Raw genomic sequence first — 25,496 nt, 5'->3', positions numbered from 1 at the left:
AATACAAATATTAAACATAAAATAATTAAAAGACAATAAAAAATGAAAAGTAACATGTTAAATTTTCATTATAAACATAAAAGATGTGAAAAAAATCAACTTTATTTCTTAGATTGGTTGTATATTAATTAATGGATTATCTTTTCAATTTCTTGAATATTTATGAAAATATTTTATTGTATTTTAATATATTGAATTATGTTATCAATTTTTATGTTTTTATATAATAAAATGAGTAATTAAATTAATATTGTTAAAATAATAAATACTGATATATTTTACTTTTATTCATTTTCATCTCAATAATTATATTTTTCATTTTCTTACTTTTTTTTTATTATCTAATTCAAATATAGCACGAGTGAAAATTCTTCTAGTAGTTTCCTTTGTTTTTCCGCTCACATTGGTATGTTCTGGATGTTTCCTTTGTCCTGACTCTGCTGTAGTTTCTCGCATTTATAAAGAAGTTGTTGCCTTAAATACTTCTCCTCAGTGACTTATCATGTGCTCTTCACATTTCACGAAATTCAAATAAGATAAAAACACGGTACTCAAAAATTAATTAATAGTCTTAGTTACCGATTTCAAAATAATTAGTACATAGTATCCGCAAATAAAATTCACATTGTATATTAAAAATGATATTTGTGAATTATGGGTATAATATTTTTATATTCACTTGTTAATATGATAGATATGAGTATCATAATATTCGTATTTGTGGATACATGTACCAGTTATACTTTAATTTAAATTAAAAAATTATTAAAATATTAATACATTAGTTTTGAATATGTTAATTTTTTATTAATTAATTTTAAAAAATATTAATTTATATATAAATTGTCATTCAGCACTAAACAAATAGATTATTTAAACTTTGTTTGAAATTTATAAATATTATGCATTGTATTTTTATTTAAATTTATAGTTACAATTTGTTGTTAAATATTAAGTTTTCATTTTTGTAAATATTCGTAAGTACTCGTGGAGATTAAAAAAATATATGGATATCTGCATAACGGATACTTACACATATATAAATACAGGTACAACATGAATATTTATCCGATAAGTATGATATGAGAAAGTTATTACCCATACCTTACTCGTCCCATTGATAACCCTAATTATAATGTTCTCAAACTCTCAAAAGTTTTCATTTATGAATAATATTAAGAGGATCTCAGATATAATTACTGATATTTAAATTTATATTTTTATATTAAAAATTGGAGTGATTAATTTGAATAATATAATTTATACAAAGACAGAAATATTTTTTTAAATTTTTGAATAATATTTTCTAATATAAAATAAATATTTAAGAACTTCTAACATTTCTACTAAAAATGTTTGTAAAAATATAAATATAAACTTGTCAATTCTCTTAAAATTTTAAGTAATTAATTTTTTATTTCGGTAAGTTAATGTTTTTATAATTAATAATTTTAAATATTAAAATTTTATCTGTTTATTTTATATAGAAGATATTTTTAAGTTAATATAATGTTACCAAAAATTATCGATAAGTTAAGAAAAAAACTTAATTAAGTCTTAAATTTATATTTTAATTATTATTTTTAAGTCTTTTAAATATTTAACACAATTTTTTGTTTATTTTTTGTTAATTTAAATATTTTTCATTTAATTATATTAAATATAATTATTTAATTACTTTCAAATTTTTTATTAATATGTATTAAATAAAATATTAAACCGTATAATTCTTATAAATATCTTTATTTTTTAAATAAGATATAATTACAATAATAATTATTAAATCATAATTTATTTAACATCGCACTTATTTAATATCTTTTATAAAATTTAATTGTAAATTAATTATTCTTAATTAATATATTTTATTTATTTGTATTAACATAAAATAATTTTTTCAATCGGAAAAAGACAACAGTTTTATTTTATCTGATTTCTATTTTAATAAAAATAATTTAGTTTCATTTTTTCTTTAAAATAACTTGATGTTTAATAAAATAATGGAAAATGACAGTGATGTAATAATTATGGTTATGGACATGACTATAATCTATAACAATATATAAAAGAGGATTCTTCTTTTGTGTCCACATTTCATAATACCAAACATACCCTTTATAATATTATTATTTATTAATTTTTTAAAATTAATAATTATTTTTATCTATTTTTTATAAAACTGTTTATCTTTTTTTTTATTCATCAACAATTATTCTCTCTATTTATTTCATTTTATTTTTAATAAATATACATTTATTTTATATATTAACTTAATAACATTATACTATTATCATCTACTAATATAATATCATTCATATTTAAAAAATACACACACAGGCGCGATAGCGCCTGTGTTTACACTAGTTGTAATTAAAGTCTTATTCTGTCGACCATAATTAAATAAATTTTTTGTCTTAAATCTATTTACCATCTTTTATAATAATAAGTATGCCCTATACAGACAAGTTGACACATTTTATTATAAATTAAAATAAATTATTTGAAAAATGGTAATCAAATCACAAAAGTCGATAACTGTGATTATTTTTTCAAAATTTTTATTGACCAAACTTAAACAATGTCGACCACTAATAAGTTGTTTTTGTTGGATTTTTATTTTTTTTATTTAGGGATGTTAAATAATATTCTAAATACTAATTAAGAAATAATAAATATATATTGGTCCATATTTTTATATTAAAAATTATAATAATAAATTGATTAATTAAAATAATATAATTGTATATATACAATTTTATAAAAATATCTTTGTAAATTTTAAACAACGAGTCTATGATATAAAAATAAGCATTGGAATTTTTTAGCTCTTTACTAAAAATAATAAAATATATTTCCATGACATATTGTTATTTTTATGTAATTATAATGAATAAATTTTGATATAGAAATATTATGTATTTCTTTAAAACAATAGATATTATTAAATTAAGAGGAATATTATAAAAGGTTAACGAGAAGTAGGAAAAACAAAATTTAATCAAGTATTAAATTAGTACTTTAATTGTTTTTTTTAAATATTTATATGTTTAATATTATTATTTTTTAATTTAAAATTTAAAATGATAAATTATATTTTAATTTTTAATAACATTAAAATATAGTTATTTTATTATTTAATTATTTTTTAATTTTATTGATAAATATTAAAAACAATATTAAATCTAACTTACTTTTTATGAATATTTTTATTTTTTAAATAAAATAAAATATAATTACATTAATAATTATTAAATCAAATTTTATTTAATATCATAATTAATTATAAATTTTTATAAAATTTAATATTTGTTAATTATTTTTAACCAATGCTGTTATGCCACTCATTAACATCACCTTAATTCTTTAAATAATGTTAATTTTAGTTGTTGTGGAACTTCGGGGGAGAACTTTAAAATTTCATGCATCAATATCAAAGTTTGTTTATATAAAGGTTTAGAAAGCATAAAAATTGTTTATATCAGTGATTTATCATGTGCTCTTCACATTTTACGAAATTCAAATAAAACAAAAACACGGTGCTCAAAAATTAACTAATAGTCATAATGTCCTCAAATCCTCCCAGTTAATTTAAGGTGTTCTTCACAGTTTTTATTTTTTTTTATCGAGAATTAACCAAAACTCACTTATTATAAATTAGTGATATATGAATCTATCATTTTTATATTCAGACCAAAATAATTAATCTTATTAATTAAAATAATATGAATTTATATAACAGATAAATTTTTTAAATTTTTGATTAATATTTTTATAATAAAATATAAATACTTTTAAATTTCTAAAATTTTCATCAAATTTTTTTAACTTTATATCTTTATAATTAATAATTTTAGATATTAAAATATTATCTGTTTATTTAATGCAAGATATTTTATGAAGTTAACATGAATGTTTCAAAATATTATCAATAAATTAGAAAAAAAAATTAATTAAGTTTCAAATTCATATTCTAATTATCTTTTATATAGACTTTTTAGATATTTAATATTTTTTTTGTTAATTTAAATTTTTAATATTTAATTATATTTCAGGTTTTAAAGACATTAAAATGTAATTATTTAATTATTTTTAAATTTTTTATTACTGTATATTAAATAAAATATTAAATATAATTGTATTATATTTATGAATATATTTTTATTTAAATAAAATAAAATAAATTTATTTAACAGTTAATTATGAACTTTTGTAACGTATTAATTTTTATTTTATTTATTCCAACACAAAATGAATTTTTCAACCGGAAAGACAATAGTTCTATTTTATCTAATAGAAATAATTTAGCTTCATATTATCTTTAAAATATCTTATGTTTAATGAAATAATTTAAAATGATAGGGATGTAATAATTATGGTTGTTGACATGATTATGCTTGTAACTAAAGTGTTATTTTATTTAAGTTCACCATAAACCTTCATCGGATTCGCACGTTTAGCAGCACCCCTAAACATGTTCATGAAAAGAAGTCAAACTAAATAGAAACTTTTAATTAATAATGGGATAAAATTGTAATGATAAATAAAATAATGAAACAAAATGAGTCATTAAACTTAAAAAAGTAAGTTATGCAAAGTAAGGTATATTTTTGGAAGTATCTTGTATTAAAAAACTCCTAAGGAAATCGACAAAATAATACTCACGAGCTAACTTGTATAATACTTATTGAAGAACACGCTAACTTGTACACTAACAAGTTGTATTATTTTAAAAATGATTGTTTTTTTTTATAATTATTTACGCGCATCAAAACATTTCGAAAGAATAAATTAAAAAACCCATTTTTCACAAGATAATATATTTGTATGCATTAAAAAACAGTTTGCACGAATTTATTATGTTATTTTGTCCTTCAACGTGCCACTTGGCCACCTAACTCTGAAAAGTGTGAAAGAAGTTAAAATTAAAGAGATTAAAAGTTCCAATAAGATAAGATCTTTTATATTAAAAAAATAATATGATATATTTGTAAGCCGATTTAGCTAGTTTATACATAAATTTCTCTTCCAGAAGTCATACTTCATTTACACACAAAAATATTAGTACTATTTAAAGTTATATCATACACAAACTCCTTTTATAGATGTTTTAAAATAAAATAAAATAAAATTTAAAACTAGCTTATTTCCAGAAGATTTTAAATGTTGTTTTTAAGATTATATTTTCAATTCGTGTATAAACTAAATTTGATTTATAAAAAATAATAATGTTTTAGTTTTATCTTTTCAATACTCATAACAAGTGGGAAGAAAGATACTAAAAACAAAAATATCACCTCTCTGCACTTGCAGAATCCACCAACAATATTATCGTGCTCCATGTTTGTCACCTACACAGTATCTGTAAGGATATTATAGTTAGAAAAAAAGTATAGGATTAGTTTATCTAATTTGATAACATTAAAAGTAAAAAATCCTATAGTACTTGTTTGATGAAATATTCAAAAGCATCATATATGAATGATTGAATAAATTATCTTTTAAGTCATTGTTTTATTTTTTCAAATTATTTTATTAAAAAAAGGTTAATTTCTTTGTACATTCAAACTGTATTTTTATTTTTAGGGTTACCGGTCCATTTTATTTCACACTAACTAAATTGAATAAAAAAAAAGGTTGCAAAAAGACACGAGCTTTGTCATTCTGAAAATCGCAATTATAAATATTAAAGGGACACGAGCTTTATCATTTGCCCCTTCTTCTTCTTACTTGTGGAGCTTGTTGTTACCCATGGCGAGCGAACCCAATGGCAGCTGCAACAAGGGTATTGTTGACAGTTATATGTTGCTGAACCCAAAAGAAGCTGGTTTCTTCGATCTTCTTCATGTGCTGTATTCCCGAAACTTGAGAAACCGAAAATTTGTGGACAGCAAGGCCGAAGGAGATTACGAGGGAAGCTTCCGCCACAGATGGCTTATCTTCGTCTCCGTCGTGCTGCAGAAGCTTCTATTGCTCCTCGCCAAGCCACTTGCGTTATTCGGCTCTTTCATCGAGTTCGTCATCAACCTCATTTACCTTAACGGCGGTTTCATCATGATTTTCGTGAACTTCCTCTCAGGTAATTTCTTTGAATGTATCTTCGATAGATCTGAGGCTCTTTGTAATTTTACATTTCTGGTGTTTTGTCTTCTTAACTCAACAAAAATGTTTGCCACATCGATCAGATTCATTTGCTTCATCCACTGTTTTGTGCAAAGCTAAAACCCCCACTAGTCTCTTTCTTTTACCCACTGTGAAAATTTTTGTGAAGAAATCTGCATCCATCTATCGTTTTTCTTTGTCCTAGAAAGAGTAGTTACTCGGTCATTCAGAATCAAATCAGATCGTCTTCCAAGGTCGTTTCCAATTTCAGATTCTTTATTGTTTTTTTTTTCGAGTCCAGTTATTTATTTATTTATTGAGTTTTTAATATCATCTCTGTACGATAATTTTAAAATAGAATGGTATTTTGAAATATATATTTTAAAATCATAAAAAAAAGACACACTGGAAAAACCCAAAGATAATAGAAAATCATCCATTTCTTAGTCTTCTTCATAGTTGTGATTTCTCTGCTACTGATTCAATATTTTTGGGTTTAGAAATAGTGGATTATACATTCTAGCTGGATCCAATATTCTATGTTATTTATGAAGTATGTTTTTTAAACAAGTAATTATATAATATGCGTTGATGATATATTTTTTTTCATAAATAATGTGAGTATAATATGATATCGATCATATCTATTTTTTTATTTTTGTATTAGATAAATACGAGTTTTGTCATCACTTTAATGTACATTATGATTGATATATTTTATATAGATATTGAAGTTGATATAATCTTATCTCATATATTTAAAAGTTTAGGTTAAATTCAAAGTTCAATAAGTTTCTGAATAAAAAAATTGTGAGCCAGTTGAAACTCCAATCTCATTTTCCAACATTGTTTATTTACATAAAAAGATTTGGTTGGGTGGAAATAACACTATACGCCAAATTAACCCACAACTTGTCGCAGTCTCATTGAGGAACATTTGGAGAGGTGGGCCACTTGCCAGAACTTTCTTGTAATAATAAATAATTTTTTTTATTATATAGACAAATTATCTTTCATATCTTTTCTCCCGTTGACCCATAACTCATTACAATTGGGGACAGGGAAATATAAAATGAATTGAAAAATAAGAGAGTGGAAATATATAAAATTGAAAAGAAATAAAATATAAGCTTCATATGTTTTAGTTTATTCATTTTCTCATTTTTTATAACCCACACATAAACTTTTGTACTTCTTTTCAGTATTTTTTTCACTTTATATTTAATTTTAAGTTACATTTATTAAGGGGGGAAAGAAAGTATAAAGATAAAAAAAAGTTCAGTTGTTTGATAAGAAATAAAATAAAATTATAATAAACAAAAGCAAGTGGGGCCACTCACGAAATAGTGAATAGTTGTGTGAAAAGCGTGATTTAATATAAAATAGTATAATAAATCTCCTACGCAATCAAGTCCCATCATCAATTATGGGTAGTCGCTTCCATTGTTTTATTTATTTATTTTCGTATCCACGTGTAATAACAGTAATGAACAAAAAACACTCCTCGAAATTATCAACTAATAGAATAATAACTTGTACTGTTCATGCTATGATTGATATTGTTTATTCTCTTAATTGTTCATTTTAACGCGGTTAAATAAAAATGATGCAACCAAACAAAAGTATGAATTATCCACTCAAAGATGATTAACTTGTATCAAATCTCATGAACTAAAATTTAAACAAAACAGGTCACTTGGTCGTCCCAGATCGTAACGCACAAAATTATTTGTCTTGTATTGGAAATTTGGATGCGCGAGTAAAGTTGGATGCTATCAAGCGTGATGACTGCAGGTACTATGTTTCATTAGCTATGATGGCTTCAAAAGCTTCCTACGAGAATGTGGCTTACCTTAAATATCTGGTCAAAACTCATTGGAAGGTAAAATAATAGCTTTTTTTCTTTTCCCTCTTTACATTCTCTGTCTTTTCCTCAGTTTGCGATGCATTCTTAATTGATTTTGTTTGTGACTTGTGACCTCTTACAGATGGAATTCGTGGGCTTTTTTGATTGTTGGAATGGTAAGAACTGCAAATAACCAATCTCATTTGCATGTCTTAACGTACTAGCAAAAGAAATAATATGGTGACTTAAATATCAAATTTTAATTAGTTTCCTAAATCACATTTAATATTACTATTTCAAAAATATGCTTTTATCTCTAAATTTAACGATTATTATCAATAAATATAATTAAAGGTAATTTAAAAAGAGTATGAATTGAAAATTTAGAAGTCTATTCACACATTCAATAATGAAAAAGGATAAGAACTAAACTCTTGTATCCACCTTTGGTTGCATTGACATGGCAGAATCTCAAGGAAAGGCCACAACCCAAGTGTTGATTCTTTTGGACAAGCACGAGCAGCGCGATACTTACGTTGTGGCTTTCCGAGGAACGGAACCCTTTGATGCAGATGCTTGGTGCACTGACCTTGACATCTCGTGGTATGGGATTCCCGGCGTCGGAAAAGTTCACGGTGGCTTTATGAAAGCTTTAGGGTTACAGAAAAACGAGGGGTGGCCTGTGGAGATTCAAAGGGACGAAAATCTTCCCCCGTTGGCCTACTATGTTATCAGAGACATTTTAAGGAAAGGTTTGAGTGAAAACCCCAATGCAAAGTTCATTATTACGGGTCACAGTTTGGGAGGAGCACTCGCTATTCTGTTCCCTACGATCATGTTCTTGCATGATGAGAAGTTGCTGATAGAGAGGTTGGAAGGGATCTACACGTTTGGGCAACCTAGAGTTGGAGACGAAGCATATGCGAACTTCATGAAAAAAAATTTGAAGGAGAATTCCATTAGGTATTGCAGGTTTGTTTATTGCAACGACATAGTTCCGAGGTTGCCCTACGATGATAAGGACTTGCTGTTCAAGCACTTTGGGGTCTGCCTTTTCTTTAACAGGCGCTATGAACTCAAAGTAAGTACTTTCTCCTTTTTTGAATTATATATTTATTTTTGAAAAAAATTGACTTGAGTCGAACTTGATATAAACTAAAGAAAATTCATTATTTGATACTTCAAATTATTTGAAACTAAAGAAAGAACACATCCACTTAACAACCCATTTGATTTTAACAATATATAATGATGCAGTAATACTTCAAATCAAAAAAGTGAAAACGATGTGATTAGAAAACTATTCAAAAGAAAGTGGTATATATCTGGATTGCAAAATGGTTTTTTTGACAACATGCACGGATCAAAAGAACAAGGTGAACCGAAGAATGAACAAGTTGTTTGATTATTGCAGGTTTTGGAAGAAGAGCCGAACAAGAATTACTTCTCGCCATGGTGTGTGATACCAATGGTGTTCAATGCTGCTTTGGAACTATTAAGGAGCTTTACCATTGCCTACAAACATGGACCTCACTACAGAGAAGGATGGTTTCTGTTTGGATTCAGATTATTTGGTTTAGTGCTACCTGGCTTACCTGCTCATGGTACACAAGATTATATTAATTCCACTCTTCTCGGAGCAATTGAAAAGCACTTCAGAACAGAGTGATTGATGCGTCCATGCAACTCACTACTAGTATTTCCTTAATTAGCTACCCAGTCTTAAAGTCTGTTTCATGTTTCTGCATGGTTTGTCATTAATGAGGCTAATGCCAAGTTCTCCATTTCACCTCTTTTTTTGGTAAATGCTTGTTCCACGTCTTGAAGACACAAAAATGCCACTAGTTATATGTATTAGTGTTTGGAAATTTTATATCCTTTCTCAATATCATCTTTCTCAAAGCGTTTCGGGACTTGATTTCAATAGTTAATCATAAGGTTTATTTAGAGTTATGTTAAAAAATTAATTTTGAATTTTAATTTCACAGTAGTTAGTTTATATTAAAACAATTAATTGCCCAGGCTTGCCCTTATTAAAAGTTAAATTATAAATATGGATTTATATTAACAATGTGACATTGCATATAAATAAATAATTTTATCAGGATAAAAATAAGCACATATATATTTTCTGTGTATGCTTTCATGTTTACAATAGTTATTTTTTTAGGAGAAAAATTATGATATTATGACATTACTTTTGAGCATAAAAATAATTCCATAAAATAATTATAAAAAGTGTATACTCAGTCATACAATGGTAAATATGAAGGACATGAATAGCTTTAACCCTAAATCATAACAAGGGATGAAGATAGCATCTTTTGATGAAAAGATACCACAATTTCGAAATCCAAAGGACAAAAGAACAAGAAATTGAGAAAATCCACAAATAAAAAATTCATTCCCATATTTGAGAATTATCCCACAAGATGATCTGCATGCCATTAACACATTCATCATAGTTTAAGGATGTGTTATATTTATTTATTTTGTCACAAATGCTATGTTGTCTAAAATATTTTATTTTAGTTTATTTATTACTTTTTTTTCAATAATTCTCAAGTTTAATGATATTTTACTTAACAATTTAAATAAGTTTAAGATTAACTTATAATTTATTAGTAGAATTTTTTTTGTAAACAAAATTACAGAATTTATCATAGTAATGTATATAATTAAAGATTTTTAAAAATAAATAATTAGTCATAGGAAAGAATGTATTTAAATGGTTTGGTTAATACTTGGTTCCACCCTAAACCGGGTCTGACTCGGCCCAGCCCAATTCATAGATAGAGATCGAGAAGTGGGCATGTTTATGATGGCCCGATAAACCAAAGAGGGGACGGAGCGAAAAAGCGTCACGAGCGGGAGAGGAAGGAGGAGAGATAGGGAGGGCTAGCGAGAGAGGAAGATCTTCGATTTAGGGTTTTCAATTTCGTATTCACCAAGGTCAGTGAGCGCCTAATTCACCGAATTCTTTTTCAATTTGTAATAGATCTCTGTTTTCCTTTACAGTAGAACTCCAACCCCCCAAAAAGCTGATTTTCATTTGGTAGTATATGATGATGATGCTGATGATGATGATGACGACGATATTTGTGTGTGAGAAAGAAGTGTGCTTGTTATGTGCAGGCGGCGAGTGTGAGAATTTGAGAGAGAGAGGGTTGAGAGCGCTGAGTGCTCTGCTGAGAGATTCCATTACCCCAAGAGGAGGAGGAGGTGGATAGATTATTTCCCCCCCTTTTTTCTTTTTTCTTTTTATTCTCAGAGTGGTGGACAGGGATTTTTCCATCCACAGCCTTCCGTTCTCTTTCATTGTGATTTGTTGAAGATTTTAATGGAGCAGCGAAAGCTTGTGGTTAGTCGTGCTCGTTCAATTTTCTTATTTCTTCCCTACTCGTATGCTTACATGTTCATTATAACAAGCAAAATGATATCGTTTGATATTTTTTTCTCGATTCCTGTTCTTTTAAATTGCATATTAGGTTTTGGGAATTCCGTGGGATGTCGATACTGAAGGATTAAGGGAATATATGAGCAAATTTGGGGAGCTGGAAGATTGCATTGTAATGAAGGTTAGCCGTTGCTTTCCATTTTTCTGTTGTGTTGTTATTTCATGTTCTGTTTATACTCGTCTAACGTGTCGATACTTAAATGCAATAAACAATATGTGCGTGTGTTTCAATTATCCGCTGTAATTTTACTTCATCCTGTCTGTATTCCTATTGGCGTTGAATTTAATTAAAAGCCCCTGGTGCTTACATTTTTTTTTCTCAAGAAAAAAAATTAAAGAGGAAGAGGGGTTGAATTCTTTATACTGCTTTTGAAGATGTTTTGTCCATCCAACTGCCATGTTCTTAGGCTCTAAGCTTCAGTAATATTAATCCATTTCGAGTAAACATCCATTCTGCTCCTCAAAAATAAAATTAGTTTAGTGTTCTTGTACTATCAGAGTAAATACATAAAAAGTTCCTTCGTTGACCAAATTTGATGTCTAAAGGTTGTGGTAGAGAAAAAAGTAACATAATCTGCCTTATTTATTTTAGGAGCGGTCAACTGGAAGGTCTCGTGGTTTTGGATATGTTACATTTGCTTCAGTGGATGATGCTAAGGTAGTCCCTTTACAGAGAGGGGGAGTTGTATAGTCAAGATTAGCTCCTTCTCATATCTCTACCTCTCATTTGATACACCCTTATATAATGTCTACATGCTATATCATGATTTGGATGATCTTCTGGCCGCAGGAAGTATTATCAAGTGAACATATTCTTGGTAATAGGACGCTGGAAGTCAAAGTGGCCACACCGAAGGTTATAACCAAATTTCAATCCGAAACTTGAAATCTATTCTGCTTCATTCCTGGTTTGCATTTTATCCAAAATATAATAACCATATCTTATGATAGTACTACTCATTCTTGTAATGCTTTCATATTAAAGGAGGAAATGAGGGCACCAGTGAAAAAAGTTACTAGAATATTTGTAGCCAGGATTCCACAATCAGTAACAGAAGCTGCTTTCCGAAGGTATGAGTTTGTAAGATTTTCATTATGATAATCCACCGAGGATTTTTTTTTTCTTTAGTAATATATTCTTGTGTTGACTTAAATTTATACAATAGTATCGCAACCTTATATTCCTTTTCTTTTTCTTTCAGTCATTTTGAGAAGTATGGTGATATAACAGATCTGTACATGCCAAAGGTACGTTACTCCTATTTGATCGTTATACATAATACATAATTTAAATGCGGTTTGTATGTATATTTAATTCTTTTTTGTATGCATGCTCGCTGTTGAATTTGCATCTATGGCTGTGCACATAAACTGCAGACTGTCGTGTGCTGTACATTTTTCTTAATTATGGACACTTTACCATTTCTTCCTACAGGATCAAGGTTCCAAAACACATCGTGGAATTGGTTTCATCACTTTTGCAAGTGCAGGTTGGCGTCTATATCAGCCTGTGTGCTCTAATTTTAAGTTTCTACATATTTTATCTGCTTTAGTCATCTGGGATCTTGGGTATCCCTTGGAATTTTACATACGTGCAGTATTTTTGTTTACTATTTTGGTTTTTGGACTTCTGAAATATTGTGGAATGGATGTCCCGATCACTGTAAGGAACATGTTTTGTTGTACAGATTCTGTGGAGAATTTGATGTCAGAAACCCATGAACTGGGAGGTTCTGCGGTGGTGGTTGATCGAGCAACACCGAAGGCAAGAGTTTTTATTTTTTTATGGGTTGTCATTTTACTGTAGAATAGTTTTGGGAAATTTCAGAGTAATAACCAAGACAATTTTATTCAAATTAATGAAATATTAATAGCGAATTTGCTACCCAAGTGTACTGTTTTATTATTAAAAGGACATTTTATTATTTAAAATTTAAAAGTTCCTTATCCTTTTAGTTAAATAAGATTATATATTTCTTTTTCCAGGATGAAGACTTTAAGCCAATTGGCAGCAGAATGCCACCACAGGGAGGAGGATATGGTGCATACAATGCTTACATTTCTGCAGCCACTAGATATGCAGCACTTGGTACTCCTACTTTGTATGATCATCCTGGCCCAATTTATGGACGTAAGCATGCAAGCACCAGTGTTCAATTAAATGACTTCAGTGGCTTCATACTAGTTAGTGACTGTCTGGCATATTTTGTGAAATAGGGGGAGAACCTGCTCGTAGAACTAGTAAAAAAATTTTCGTTGGTCGTCTTCCCCCAGAAGCATCTTCAGAGGATCTTCGTCAATATTTTGGAAGATTTGGCCGTATATTAGATGTTTATGTTCCGAGGGTAAGATATTAAAAAATGCATATATGTTTATGTTGCAAGGATAAGATATTAAAAAAATGCATGTACGAGTTTGACAAAGCTTTGTTAACTTAACTGCCTATTTTTTGGGTAGGATCCTAAGAGAACAGGCCACAGAGGTTTTGGATTTGTTACTTTTGCTGAAGATGGTGTAGCAGATCGTGTCTCACGTAGGTCTCATGAGATTTGTGGGCATCAGGTACTTTAATTTAAATTTGCTGCGGGCTTGCATTACTACCAACTTTCAGCTGCTATAAGTTTCTGTTTGTTCATTTTTCTTTGATTTAAATTTAGATGTATAGATGTGGTGGAATGGAATCTGTGTAGGTACGGGGTGGAGATGAACTCTTCTGCTTTAAAATGCCCATTCTTAGCCTCCCTAGATTTTAGACTCTTAACTATATAGTTCATTCAAATCAGGAGAAAACATGTAATTAGTGGATTTGTTGTTCTGTTATTTCTTAACGAGATCTATGTGATGTAACGTGACTGTCTACTGTAATTGCATTACACAACATATATGCACAGTAGACAAATATAATCCCAGTGTGAATTCCTTATGACATGTCATCATGATGTGAATGTGTTTTGATTATATTTTTTGGTTTAAGTACGATTTTACTGATTAGTGGTTTTCATCTGTAGGTTGCAATAGATTCGGCTACACCCGTTGATGATGCAGGGCCCAGTGGGAATTTCATGATGGAATCTTTTGGGGGATATGGCGGTCCTGTGCGATCTTATGGGAGGATGTACGGTAGCTTAGACTTTGACGATGTGAGTATTTACGTACTAATAATTTTATAAGCGATATGTATAGGAAATGAAAATTTGGGCAATATGTCAAGAAACATTGAAAGTATTAACTAGTGTTTCATGTTTCCGATTTTTATTATAAATTTTCTTTTGCAGTGGGGTTACGGAATTGGGAGACCATCAAGAGCAGCAGATTGGAGGTATAGACCATACTAGTAGGGACACAGTTCACTGGTGACTGCGAACTGTGGTACTGTTATTTAATCATGATTTATGAAGTTGTAAGAAATGTGGATTGAATTTTTTTAATCCATCGTAAGCCAGAAATACTTTCGTTTGAACATATTATCTTGTATCGATTTGTACTAAGCAAGATGATGGGAACATGTTATATTCTAGAACAATGCTACATTTCGTACTATGTATTTTGTTCCTCGTCGTCTATTATCAGACAAGATGCTGATGTATGGTCCATAATAAATTATTCAGTTATGCCCATATTGTATTTTGCGAACGAGAAGATACAAACAATACGAGCTTTGCGCTTTTCTTCCGATTTGACGTGAAAAATTAGAAAGACGGTGTAGAGAAGATGTCGTACGGATGTGATCCAACTCATTCTATTTTATTTAACGCATATCTATATGATGTATCGGCACCAATTTAAATTATCTTGTCTATTGAGATTGAGATGGAAGCCCATCGACAGGTTTGCCCATATGATATAAAATTAAAAATTAAATTGTTGTGCATTTTTTTTTCAGTCTTGTTTAATACCGAATCACAAGTTGCATGGAGGACAAAAAAAGGTAATCCAGAAATAATCCCGATTGGGTTTGGTACATAATGCCGAAAATGTCAAATGCATTAAGAATGCAGTTGTAATTCACTAAGGCAAATAAAAATGGCCTATAACTTAAATTATTTTTCTGTGCTTATGGGCAAAACCTTAAAAATTTCAGGACTTGTATATTGGATTAAATATTAATCATGGAGCATGAGTGCCGAAGCAGCTCTTTGGGGACCATATCTGGACATATTTTTGGAATGAAAATACTTTCCGAGTCTTGGAAACCTGCTGCAGATCCTCTTCTACAGTTATTTGGTTTCTCATCTTTTCAGCTTTCATCTGCGCCCTTCTCAGCTTGTTTAGAATCTTTTCCATCGACGATGATTTCTTCTTTTCCAATTTCATCTGTGTAAAATACTTCCATAATTAGGGGAAAGAAAAACTCGATATGTCCCTGATGTAGTTTTATCATGCAGCATGACACGACACAACCATTTTACGGTTTGGAGACGGAGCCTCCATTAGTGAATGTAATATCTTGCATACGAATTTGAGTTGGAATAGGGACACACATCATATGAGAAAGTTCAATATATATACAAGCTGTGATGAATAAAAAACCTCTAGTGTTCGTATTGCAGCTTCAGCCTTGGCTTTTTGCAAACTCTCCCATGCAATGATTTTGGATTCCTCTCTCTGAAACCTGCGCCAAAAACAAAACAACGACATCAAATCTGTTCTGATCACTGAATGAATGTTCGAGAGATTCAAATATCTTGATAATAATGATACTAGACAATGGAAAACATGCATGGCAGTAGAATTTGAATTCATTTAGTAACTCAATTAGATCTTCCAAATTTATTTTATATCTGGGACAAATCCAAACCCAAGAACACCAAACATCTAAAGAACCTAAAGAACATACTTGGTAGAGTCCAACGTTGACTCTGCAATATCCAAACCCGAAGGTTGGGCTTCCATACTAGTCCTTCTCCTTGAGTGTTTACCAGGTAGCAAGCTCAGCCTGGGTACATGGCTCTTGGACCACCTAATAATAGTAGCCTCACTGTCTACCTCCACATCTCTCACCTCTAACTTCGCAGCATGCCTATTTTCATGATTCATGGTCGAAGTGGGTGACGATTTTGCTGCATCTTTCTCAGTTTCAGGAGGGCTCATTTGAGTTCCTTTATCACATCTAGAGAGAGATGTCAATGCGTCCTCATTCTTAGTTCCATTTCGTTTCTCATCTGTAAAGGAAATTAACTGAAACATTTTAAATATGTGAATATATAACTTTTCATATTCAACTATCCGGTGACTGCACAAAAACAGAAAAGCTTATCCTCGCTTTGATCGAGTTATCTCTCCCACAAATACACCAAGACACTAACTATATTACCAAATTGAACCAACGAATGTCTGAATACAGTATACTTGGAGTTAAATATTCCCTGAAACAAAGTCAGTCACATACACTGGGCTATAAACTATATCGTATCAGTTTTCACTAATCTTTATCCATTTGATATACATATTCAGCATCTTAAATAGAGTATACAATGCAAGTTTAGAAAGACCACTGCCTCTGAAGAGGAACTCCGGTATTCATACCTTGAGAATTAGGCGAAGATGGGTCACACAGCAGTTCTGACCACACCGGTGCACTAGACACTGATGCGAGGATAGCTTCACTGTTATCGTCGAGAAGAGGACTAGAACATTGCATAGTACTGTCAAAGTCATAACGGGGACCAAAAACGGCGTCATGTGCATAATAATGGTGAAGAGAAATAGCATCCGGTGCCAACACCCCCGTTGAAAAAGGGGAACCACCCATCATGAAGTTTTTCACCGCCAAACCTTGACGAAGTGGAATTGTGGGCGAGTAATTGGAGTAGTAGCCTTTTCCTGGAGGCACAATAGGACCACTTTTTGATTTGGGTCGCCGATGAAGTTGTGCATAGGAATTAGTTTTGTGATTAGTATAGCCCGAAACGGGGCTACAAATCCACCTCTCTGCATCATCCCATTTTGATGGTACTGTTCTTCCACTGTTGAAGGGTGTCAAGTTAGCCACACTGGCTTGATGCCTTATGCTGCTACTTGATGGCTGCAACACCCTCTCTGAGCTCCACCCGTTTTGGCTCCCGCTGTTTTTCTCTCTATAGTGCGGTGCCCCTGGACTTAGAAATGAACCAAGTTTCTGAGAGGAACCGGAACTCTTCTTCATGACACTTTATCTACCCCTTTTGGAGCTACTTTCAGTTGGCAAAGCCTCTTGAGCAAGCCCTCTGTCACTTCAAATATGGAAAATCTTGTTTATACCGAAACAGATATCGGTGGCGATGATTCTGAAACAAAGAAGAAAAAGAAAACACCAGTTTCCAGAGGAAAACTAAGCTTTATGTTGGCAGTATCAAAAAAAGAACTTGCAGTAGGTTTTGACCACTCATTACTCAATCACTCGGTATGGTTCAATCCGGGTCACACAGGAAAGCAACAAGGGGTTGAAGGGGACGATTTGTGGTGTTGCGCGTTAAACTAAGACACCAAATGCCGAAATTAGAGGCTTGAATGTGAGTTTATTACTGACTTAGTTGCTAATTACGCTTGAGATGCTGTCATCAATGTTGAATGATGGAGTGGTTTAAGTAACGTTTTCTGCTACTATCGACATTAGAGGGATGCGTACAACACATATGTGTGGACAATTATAGGTTGAGACTTAACGCATAAGTCCAATAACAATGAAGCGAGAGATAAGAAGGTGTGTATTGCGGTGGAATAACCAAGTGAGGTGAGGTGGGTAGGTCTTACCAACGATAATAGGACAAGGAAGACGTGAGCTGTGAGACATCACAAATCATTTCATGATGCAGATTAAACCATCGTCGTTCCTCCAATCAATGTTTACATTACACATAATTTAACTTCGTGATTCTTTTGAAGTTCAAAAAATTTATCGTACATGTCATGAAAATCAGTGTAGAAGGGTTCCACATCGTGTAATAATTTTTTGGGAGACATTATATGAAACACACCCTTGCATTTGTCACGTGGTTTTTCCGTAAAATTGCTTGGGACTCCTAAGGTCAGGCAGACACATGGTGTGGGCCGGAAGCTAAGACATAGTATAAAGTGGTATTTAGAAATCAGTATAACACTATTTTACGAAAAAAAAAATCAATTAATTACATAATATAAAAAACATCTTTAATTCATGATAATTGATATACACACTTTTCAACGACACTGTGGCACCTGCCAGCTGTATATGGGAGGTGTAGTGTATTATTAGAGGAATAACAGTGACTGTTTGTTTACATCGAAACAAAAAGGAGATGGAAACATTGTTAATATCACTATCTAATGCGTATTTCATTCATTAAAGGGATTTGTATTTATTTTAGATGGAATTATCTGAAATATCTCCCTTTCTCGAAAATAGTATAATGAGTTTGTGATTAAAAATGAAAAGTGTTTGGTTGTTAAATTGTTACGGAGAGGAAAGACAGTGAAAGAGAAGGTGTAAGGAAGCAAATGAGGAATCGAGGTTCGTAAGAAAAAGGATAGTGATTACCAAATGTGGAAAAAAAGAAAGGTGAGGAAAAGCAACGGCAACAGGTGATGAATGGAAGGTGTTTTGGTTGGCACAGTGTGCAATTGAGGGTATTGGTGCAGAAGAAGGTTAATGTTGTGTGGCAGATCCAGTGAAGATGTCAGAGACCTGCACATAACGTCAAATGTTATCTGTCGTGTCTCAGAGGGGAAAAATTCATTCACTCTCATCTCAAGTAAAATGAGTGAAACAAGGTCTTGTACTCTTGACATGCCTGTGCAGGCAACCATTGCCAAACATTTTTTACATTTCAAGTATCCTTCCGATGGAGCCCTCCTAGTGAATATCAGATAATGTTAAAAATTTAAATGTGAATTTTAAAATCTTATTAATTATTTTATAAATAATGTCCCGGTACACCTAATAGTCTCACATTCAGGGACGGAACTAGGATAGGACAGTGGGAGCCATTTTTTTTTGAATTATATATATATATATATATATTTATATATTTTTTAAAATTATATTATATATTATTTATATTAAAATTATATTATGGAAAATTATAATAAAAGATAAAATAAAATAAATTAATAGAGACATTAATTTATAAAAGAGATTAGAGTTTTTTTTCTGATTATAAGATCTTTTCACCGTGTAAATTATCATGAAAGTGTATGAAGAGAGATAAATACAAATAGATAGGTTGGAAAATAGAGGTTGGAAACACATAGATTGAGATTCATGTATACATTCTTGCATGATCTCTCACAAATCAATGTTAGTATCTTATTATGATGTATGTATGTTAGTTTATGATTCTTTTTAGGATGTTTCTTCCAACTTAAGTTTATCCCAAATTAATATAAACCCTAATTATAATTTTAGGGATTCTTTTATGAAATTGGTATGAACCCTAATTATAATTTTTCTTAAATTATTATAACCCTTAATTATGAAATTTAGGGATTTTGTATTTTTCGCTACCTATGGTAGTTTTTTTTTTAAGTTTTGAATTTATACAGTATAGCTTATTTAATTAAAGTAGTATGAGTTTTGTTATGTTTTGCATTGTGATAATTGTGATTTGTGAATATAAATTTTATTTTTTTAAATAGATAAGAGGTGATAAATTTATATTAGAAAGATTATGATAAAAAGTAAAAAAATTGATTCTTTTTTTCAAAGAGGAAGGTTTGTGATGAAGATGAAAAAGAAATGCATTTACGTTAACTAAACTTGAGAAATTTAATAAGAACCAAGAATTTAAGACAATATAAAACAAATATCTAAAGTTCTTAGAGTTACATATAATGAATTTAACAATTCATTATAACGTGATCTGGGAAAAACGACATCAAATTTGACAATACCACCAAATCAAATTGATGAGATACGAATGACTTGTCTAAAATGGTATTCATGAATTGGTATCATGATATAATAGCATGATATAATAGCGAATGATATTAATATTTTTTTGAATTCTACTATTATGTGTGTTTGTTTTAAGAAGAGGAAATGAAGAGAAAAAAAAAATGAATAGTTTTTCTTCTAAAGAAAAATTATATATAACAAATCTAATTTGGCCCCCCTACAATTTTAGTCCAAGTTCCGCCACTGCTCACATCGTTTAAAAGTTGAGATCAAACACAATTTATATACTATCTTCATCATTTAATTTGTCTTTTAAGGACAAAATTAGAATTTCACGTTCTAAAATGGACAATACATCGAGAATAGAGTAGTTGATTTATGGGTTAATTGTGTTTTTGGTTCCTCAAGTTTCAGCGAAATTTGGAATTAGTCCCTCATCAAAAATTTTGACCAATTTAGTCATTCATCTTTCAAAATGCATGAATTTAGTCATTTTAACCAAATTTTGTTAAGTTTATCTAACGTTTCAAGCGCATTTCATGATAGTATTTAAATTATTTACACTGTTTGACACATTTTTGCTTCAATGTTAGTTTAAACACTATCATGAAATGTGCTTGAAACGTCAGATAAACTTAACAAAATTTGGTTAAAAGGACTAAAATCACGCATTTTGAAAGTTGAAGGACTAAATTGGTATAAAGTTTTGATGAGGGACTAATTTTAAAATTCACTGAAACTTGAAGGACCAAAAACATATTTAACCCTTGATTTAATGATGTTGTCGGACTTACGGTCGAAACAAATAATATATTAAAAAATATTTATAAACTTGTTAAGATTTTAATACAAATGTAGTGTTAATTTTTTAAATATATCGAATTTATGTTCTATGGATGTTGTGTATTCTTGATAAACTTTGGTAAGGCAGTGTTAGAAGATGGATTTAGGAGAAAGTGTGAAGATGAATTTGTGTGTATTTGTATAGGTAAATATGTGTGTTTTTTTTAATGGATTTAGAAGGTAAAATAAATGAATTTTTTGAAAATGAATTTTATGAAAGTTAGTAAGTAATTTAAGTGATGTGATAAATTAAATATAGTAAATAAAATTTAAAAATTACCAAACTACCATTTTAATAAAAATAAAAATAAAAATAAAAAATATTAAATTTTAATAATATTTTAATTTTAATTATTAATTATTATATACATATATTATTAATAATAATTATATATATTATTAATTATTATGTTATATATATATATATTTGTATAATTATTAATTATTGTATACATATATTATTAGTAATAAATATTATTATTATATATATAAATATATATTATTATATTATATATATATATAATAATAATAATAAAAATAATAATTATATATAATAAAATAATATTAATAAATAAATAATAATAATAATTAATAAAAATAATAATAATAATAATGTATAATAACTTATAAAATGCAGTGATGTATTTCAATGAGGATAAATTTGTAAAATCAAATTACATTCACTCAAATATGCTATATAAAGAGGGATAAAAATTTTATGTAATTTTGTAAATCCATCTTATCAAATCAAGGCATTTCTCTTCAAAAGAATGCCTATAACATCTTAAATGCATCGTTGCAAATCAGCTGATTTGAGTAATTAACTTAAACGAAGAGAGTCTAAAAGAATCCATCACATAAATACTCTACCACCTTAAGTGAAGGGTCCTAGATGATACGTGGGTTTTGTATAATCGAGTACTTAAACTAATTGATATATTATGACTTGAATTAGTTATTATTGGTAATTATTAAGCCAACTTCTAATTTTAGTTTGGTTATTGTTATATTTTTTATTTTGTTGTATGATTAGTCTAATATTTTGTTTTCAATTCTGGAGTCAGTTTGGTCAAAGTCTATTTATGTTAGGATTAGTTTTAATGATCTTTATAACTTATTTTTACTTTTCAATTATTAGTTTTATTCATGTGTTACTGCATAACATAGTAGCAGGAGTTGTAGGTAAGATTGAGAAAGAGAATGGTGTTTTGAAAAAAATAAAATAGTTTCATCATTAATTATTAAATAACAACGATATCAGAAACAAGAGAAAAAAAGTAATAGAGGAAAAAAAATCAAATTTACAATATTATTATATCAATAAGTAGAGGGTAAAATAAAAATTATTTTTGCATTTTTAACTTTCAATATAAAAGTAGAAAATCCTAAGGTAAAGTCTTAATGTAGATATCAACGAGTTTATTGACAAAGCTTATTTATATGATATCTTATTAGTATTATGTTGCTTAGGAGTTACTTCAATAACAATAAGAAGACATAGACAATAAAACTGTAGAGAGAAAGCTCATATTAAGATACAACTAAACTAAGATAAATGGTATGAAATATTTGGAGAATAAGTAGTGAAAAGATATATAGATTTGATGATATAATCATTAGAACTTTTTAGGGAAAGAGATTTGTGTTTGAGAAAAAGTGGATAAAGTAGAATATAACTATTAGATATATTTTTAGTAGAGGGTAGAGTAAAATAATAAAAATCAAACAAATGATAAATAGAGGTTAGATAAAACATAGAATATAAAAGGACTCTTTTGTTACCAAAATTATAGTAAAGGAAATGCTCTTCATAGTAAATCACATTCCTTGTAACATCAATGAGTATGTTTTTCAAAGTATTTGATCAACATAAATAACAAAAAACACATAATAAAAATTTTCATATGGAGAAACAGAGAAAGATGCATGTAAACAATTTAAAACTATTTGATTAACATATGGAGAAAATGTTATTTATATTCCATATTAATAAAGAAATAAATAAAATATCGAATTAAATTAAAATAAAACAGACAGCCTTGCCTTGAAAGTAATCACATTAATATATGATAGACATTTCTAACATAAATTTTATCATAAACTATAAACAGAATATTACTAGCACCAACCTTGACAAATACAAGACTTTTTACGATAATTATACTGAAATATCACATTTATTCATGTTACCCATAACCCTATTAATATAGATCACACCAGTAAAAAATCACCATCATAAAAATATCAATTCACAACAATCTTAACATAAATATAAACGGAAAAAATGAACTAATTAATTGCTATAAATGAATTTTAAACGTGTGACAAGGCATTAATTGGCCGGTTAAATATATAACATTATAAGTAAATGCATAAAAATAAATAAACGAATCAACTACTAATTAGCACATAAGACCATAATAAAGAGATATTAAATATATTAATAAATGTAAATAAAGAACAATAAATTATTCATTAAAATATAAATAATAACTTCAGAAAGTATTAATAACAAATAATAAATATGATTATTAAAAATTACAAGTGTATTAATAAGTACAAAGGAATTTAATTAACAAATAATTTTATTTTGGTGATAACAATTTATCCAATATTAATGTATTGTATATATATAAAATTATTTTTTAAATTAAAATAAATATTTCAAAATAAAAAATAGACATTTATAAACTAATTCATAAATATTAAACATATAGATAAAATAAAAAAGATAACTAAAAAAAGTACGAATTCAAATAAAAAAAATATAAACTGACATATGTAACAAAAGGAAAAAAAAATTGTATCAACGTATCTTTAGTACATATAAAATTAAGCTAAAATTAATTAAGATTATTAATTTAATTTTCTAGATAAAAATATATGATTGTGAAGATAACATTTATTAAAAATAGATAATTAATATTTTAATTAATAAAATTAATATGTTTTAATAAAAACCAATCATCAATAAAATTAATATACATCTTATTATGCAACAAATACTAAAAAATGTTTTAATGAAAGCGAACATAATTTGAGTTTAAAAAGAAGACGAGCGGCATAAGGTATATTAATATTGGTCGGTAGGTGCAAATTATCGCTTTGAATATGAAAAAAAAAAAATCATACATACTATTTATTTAAAACATAAGTAAACTTAATTAATTTTATATTATATGATAATTTTTTTAATTTTTATTTATTAATTGGGATTTTATTTTCTTATGTCTATTTTTCTTTTTAGGAAGAAACTAGTATGATTGAGTGGAGCAATTATTTTTCATCTTATTCATAGCAATATTTGAGTTGAGACTGGGACATGTTCGTATCTATTAATTGTCCTCATAATATATTGGCTTCATAAGTAAACATACAGAAAAATATGAAAAGTCATTTAGGATATAATTTTTTTTAAAAGAATTAATTTATTCCTAAACTAACATTAATTGTAAATGTACTTCTTTGCATAATTTTTTTATGTAATTTTCAAAAAACAAAATTATTTTTGTCTTCCGTGTAAGTCAACTGTATCTAATCTATATGATAGTGAATTATGTTACCCAATCAAATATAATTTCTAAGGATTATTCACTGCCACAGAGAATTATTAGTTCATTAATAACTATTTCAATTGATTTATTCTGAAAAAAAAAAGAGGAATAGAATTGTTCTTGAGTTTTTTCTTTATAAATTTGGAACAAAAAACCTATGCATTTATTGTGAAGATAAAGTATAACTATTATTCTCTCTGAAACATGTTAAATTACAGCTCAGCAAGTTAAATCATTAACTATTTATTAATTTCGCTATAATTGTTATTAATGAAAACATGTCATGGATTATGAATTATTTATCCGAGTTCAATAAAATAGGTGAAATAATTAATATTTTAAACTCTTTGAGAGTTCAATTTTATCTTGTTTTGAAACCTTATTCTTTTTCCTATTGCATTATTATCAACAAAAAATAAAATACAAATTATGTTAATGAAACTAAAAGTTAAAGGCAGTAAAAATACTTTTACAAAAAGAAAATATATAACAGATGACAATTTCCATTGTAAAAAATATTACTCTTTTAATCTCTTAATTAATTATCTCTTAATAATATAATAAATAACGAGTTAATGAATTAAATAAAAATACATTCAACTCTTACAAATTAAATTAAATCTGTTTATGTGAGAATGTGATGAGTCATTATTGAGGAAGAATAATATAAAGATAAAACTCTAATAAAACACGATAATTAAAATATAAGAAATTAATACTATTTTTAAAATAAAACCTTAAAGACAATGAGAGCAACTCTTATGTGTAACGCTGTTTACATAATGAGATTTGTTTGTCAATCATCCGTCACGAATATTTTTGATACAGTATTCGTATAAGTTTGTC

General features: G+C 28.4%; 3 protein-coding genes across 4 annotated transcripts; 2 read left to right on the top strand and 1 right to left on the bottom strand.

Annotated features, from left to right (window-relative positions):
- The first annotated feature begins 5,701 nt into the window (after positions 1-5,701).
- LOC114173893 (alpha/beta-Hydrolases superfamily protein) lies at positions 5,702-9,831 on the top strand. The gene is made up of 5 exons (XM_028058561.2): positions 5,702-6,076; positions 7,791-7,981; positions 8,088-8,121; positions 8,413-9,026; positions 9,360-9,831. Exons 1-5 carry the CDS (start codon positions 5,749-5,751, stop codon positions 9,612-9,614), a joined length of 1,422 nt encoding a protein of 473 aa, XP_027914362.1. The 5' UTR covers positions 5,702-5,748; the 3' UTR covers positions 9,615-9,831.
- An 882-nt stretch (positions 9,832-10,713) lies between these two features.
- On the top strand, positions 10,714-15,019 carry LOC114173586 (RNA-binding (RRM/RBD/RNP motifs) family protein). Of its 2 annotated transcripts, XM_028058073.2 has the most exons (14): positions 10,714-10,897; positions 11,081-11,306; positions 11,434-11,523; positions 11,995-12,060; positions 12,193-12,258; positions 12,388-12,473; positions 12,605-12,650; positions 12,838-12,892; positions 13,091-13,167; positions 13,389-13,533; positions 13,620-13,747; positions 13,860-13,964; positions 14,411-14,542; positions 14,678-15,019. In XM_028058073.2, exons 2-14 carry the CDS (start codon positions 11,286-11,288, stop codon positions 14,735-14,737), a joined length of 1,077 nt encoding a protein of 358 aa, XP_027913874.1. In that variant the 5' UTR covers positions 10,714-10,897; positions 11,081-11,285; the 3' UTR covers positions 14,738-15,019. The 2 variants fall into 2 exon arrangements, with proteins under 2 accessions (XP_027913874.1, XP_027913875.1); XM_028058074.2 differs by lacking the exon at positions 10,714-10,897 and having other exon boundaries at positions 11,045-11,306.
- A 290-nt stretch (positions 15,020-15,309) lies between these two features.
- Positions 15,310-17,837, bottom strand: LOC114173585 (uncharacterized). The gene is made up of 4 exons (XM_028058072.2): positions 16,929-17,837; positions 16,240-16,564; positions 15,933-16,014; positions 15,310-15,716 (listed from the first exon to the last, which is right to left on the bottom strand). Exons 1-4 carry the CDS (start codon positions 17,545-17,547, stop codon positions 15,510-15,512), a joined length of 1,233 nt encoding a protein of 410 aa, XP_027913873.1. The 5' UTR covers positions 17,548-17,837; the 3' UTR covers positions 15,310-15,509.
- Between the last annotated feature and the right edge of the window lie 7,659 nt (positions 17,838-25,496).

Source organism: Vigna unguiculata, chromosome 2, assembly GCF_037176805.1.
Source record: "Vigna unguiculata cultivar grain cowpea cultivar isolate G323 ecotype 2 chromosome 2, ASM3717680v1, whole genome shotgun sequence".
Classification (NCBI taxonomy): Eukaryota; Viridiplantae; Streptophyta; class Magnoliopsida; order Fabales; family Fabaceae; genus Vigna; species Vigna unguiculata.
This window is presented reverse-complemented; position numbering and strand designations above follow the sequence as displayed.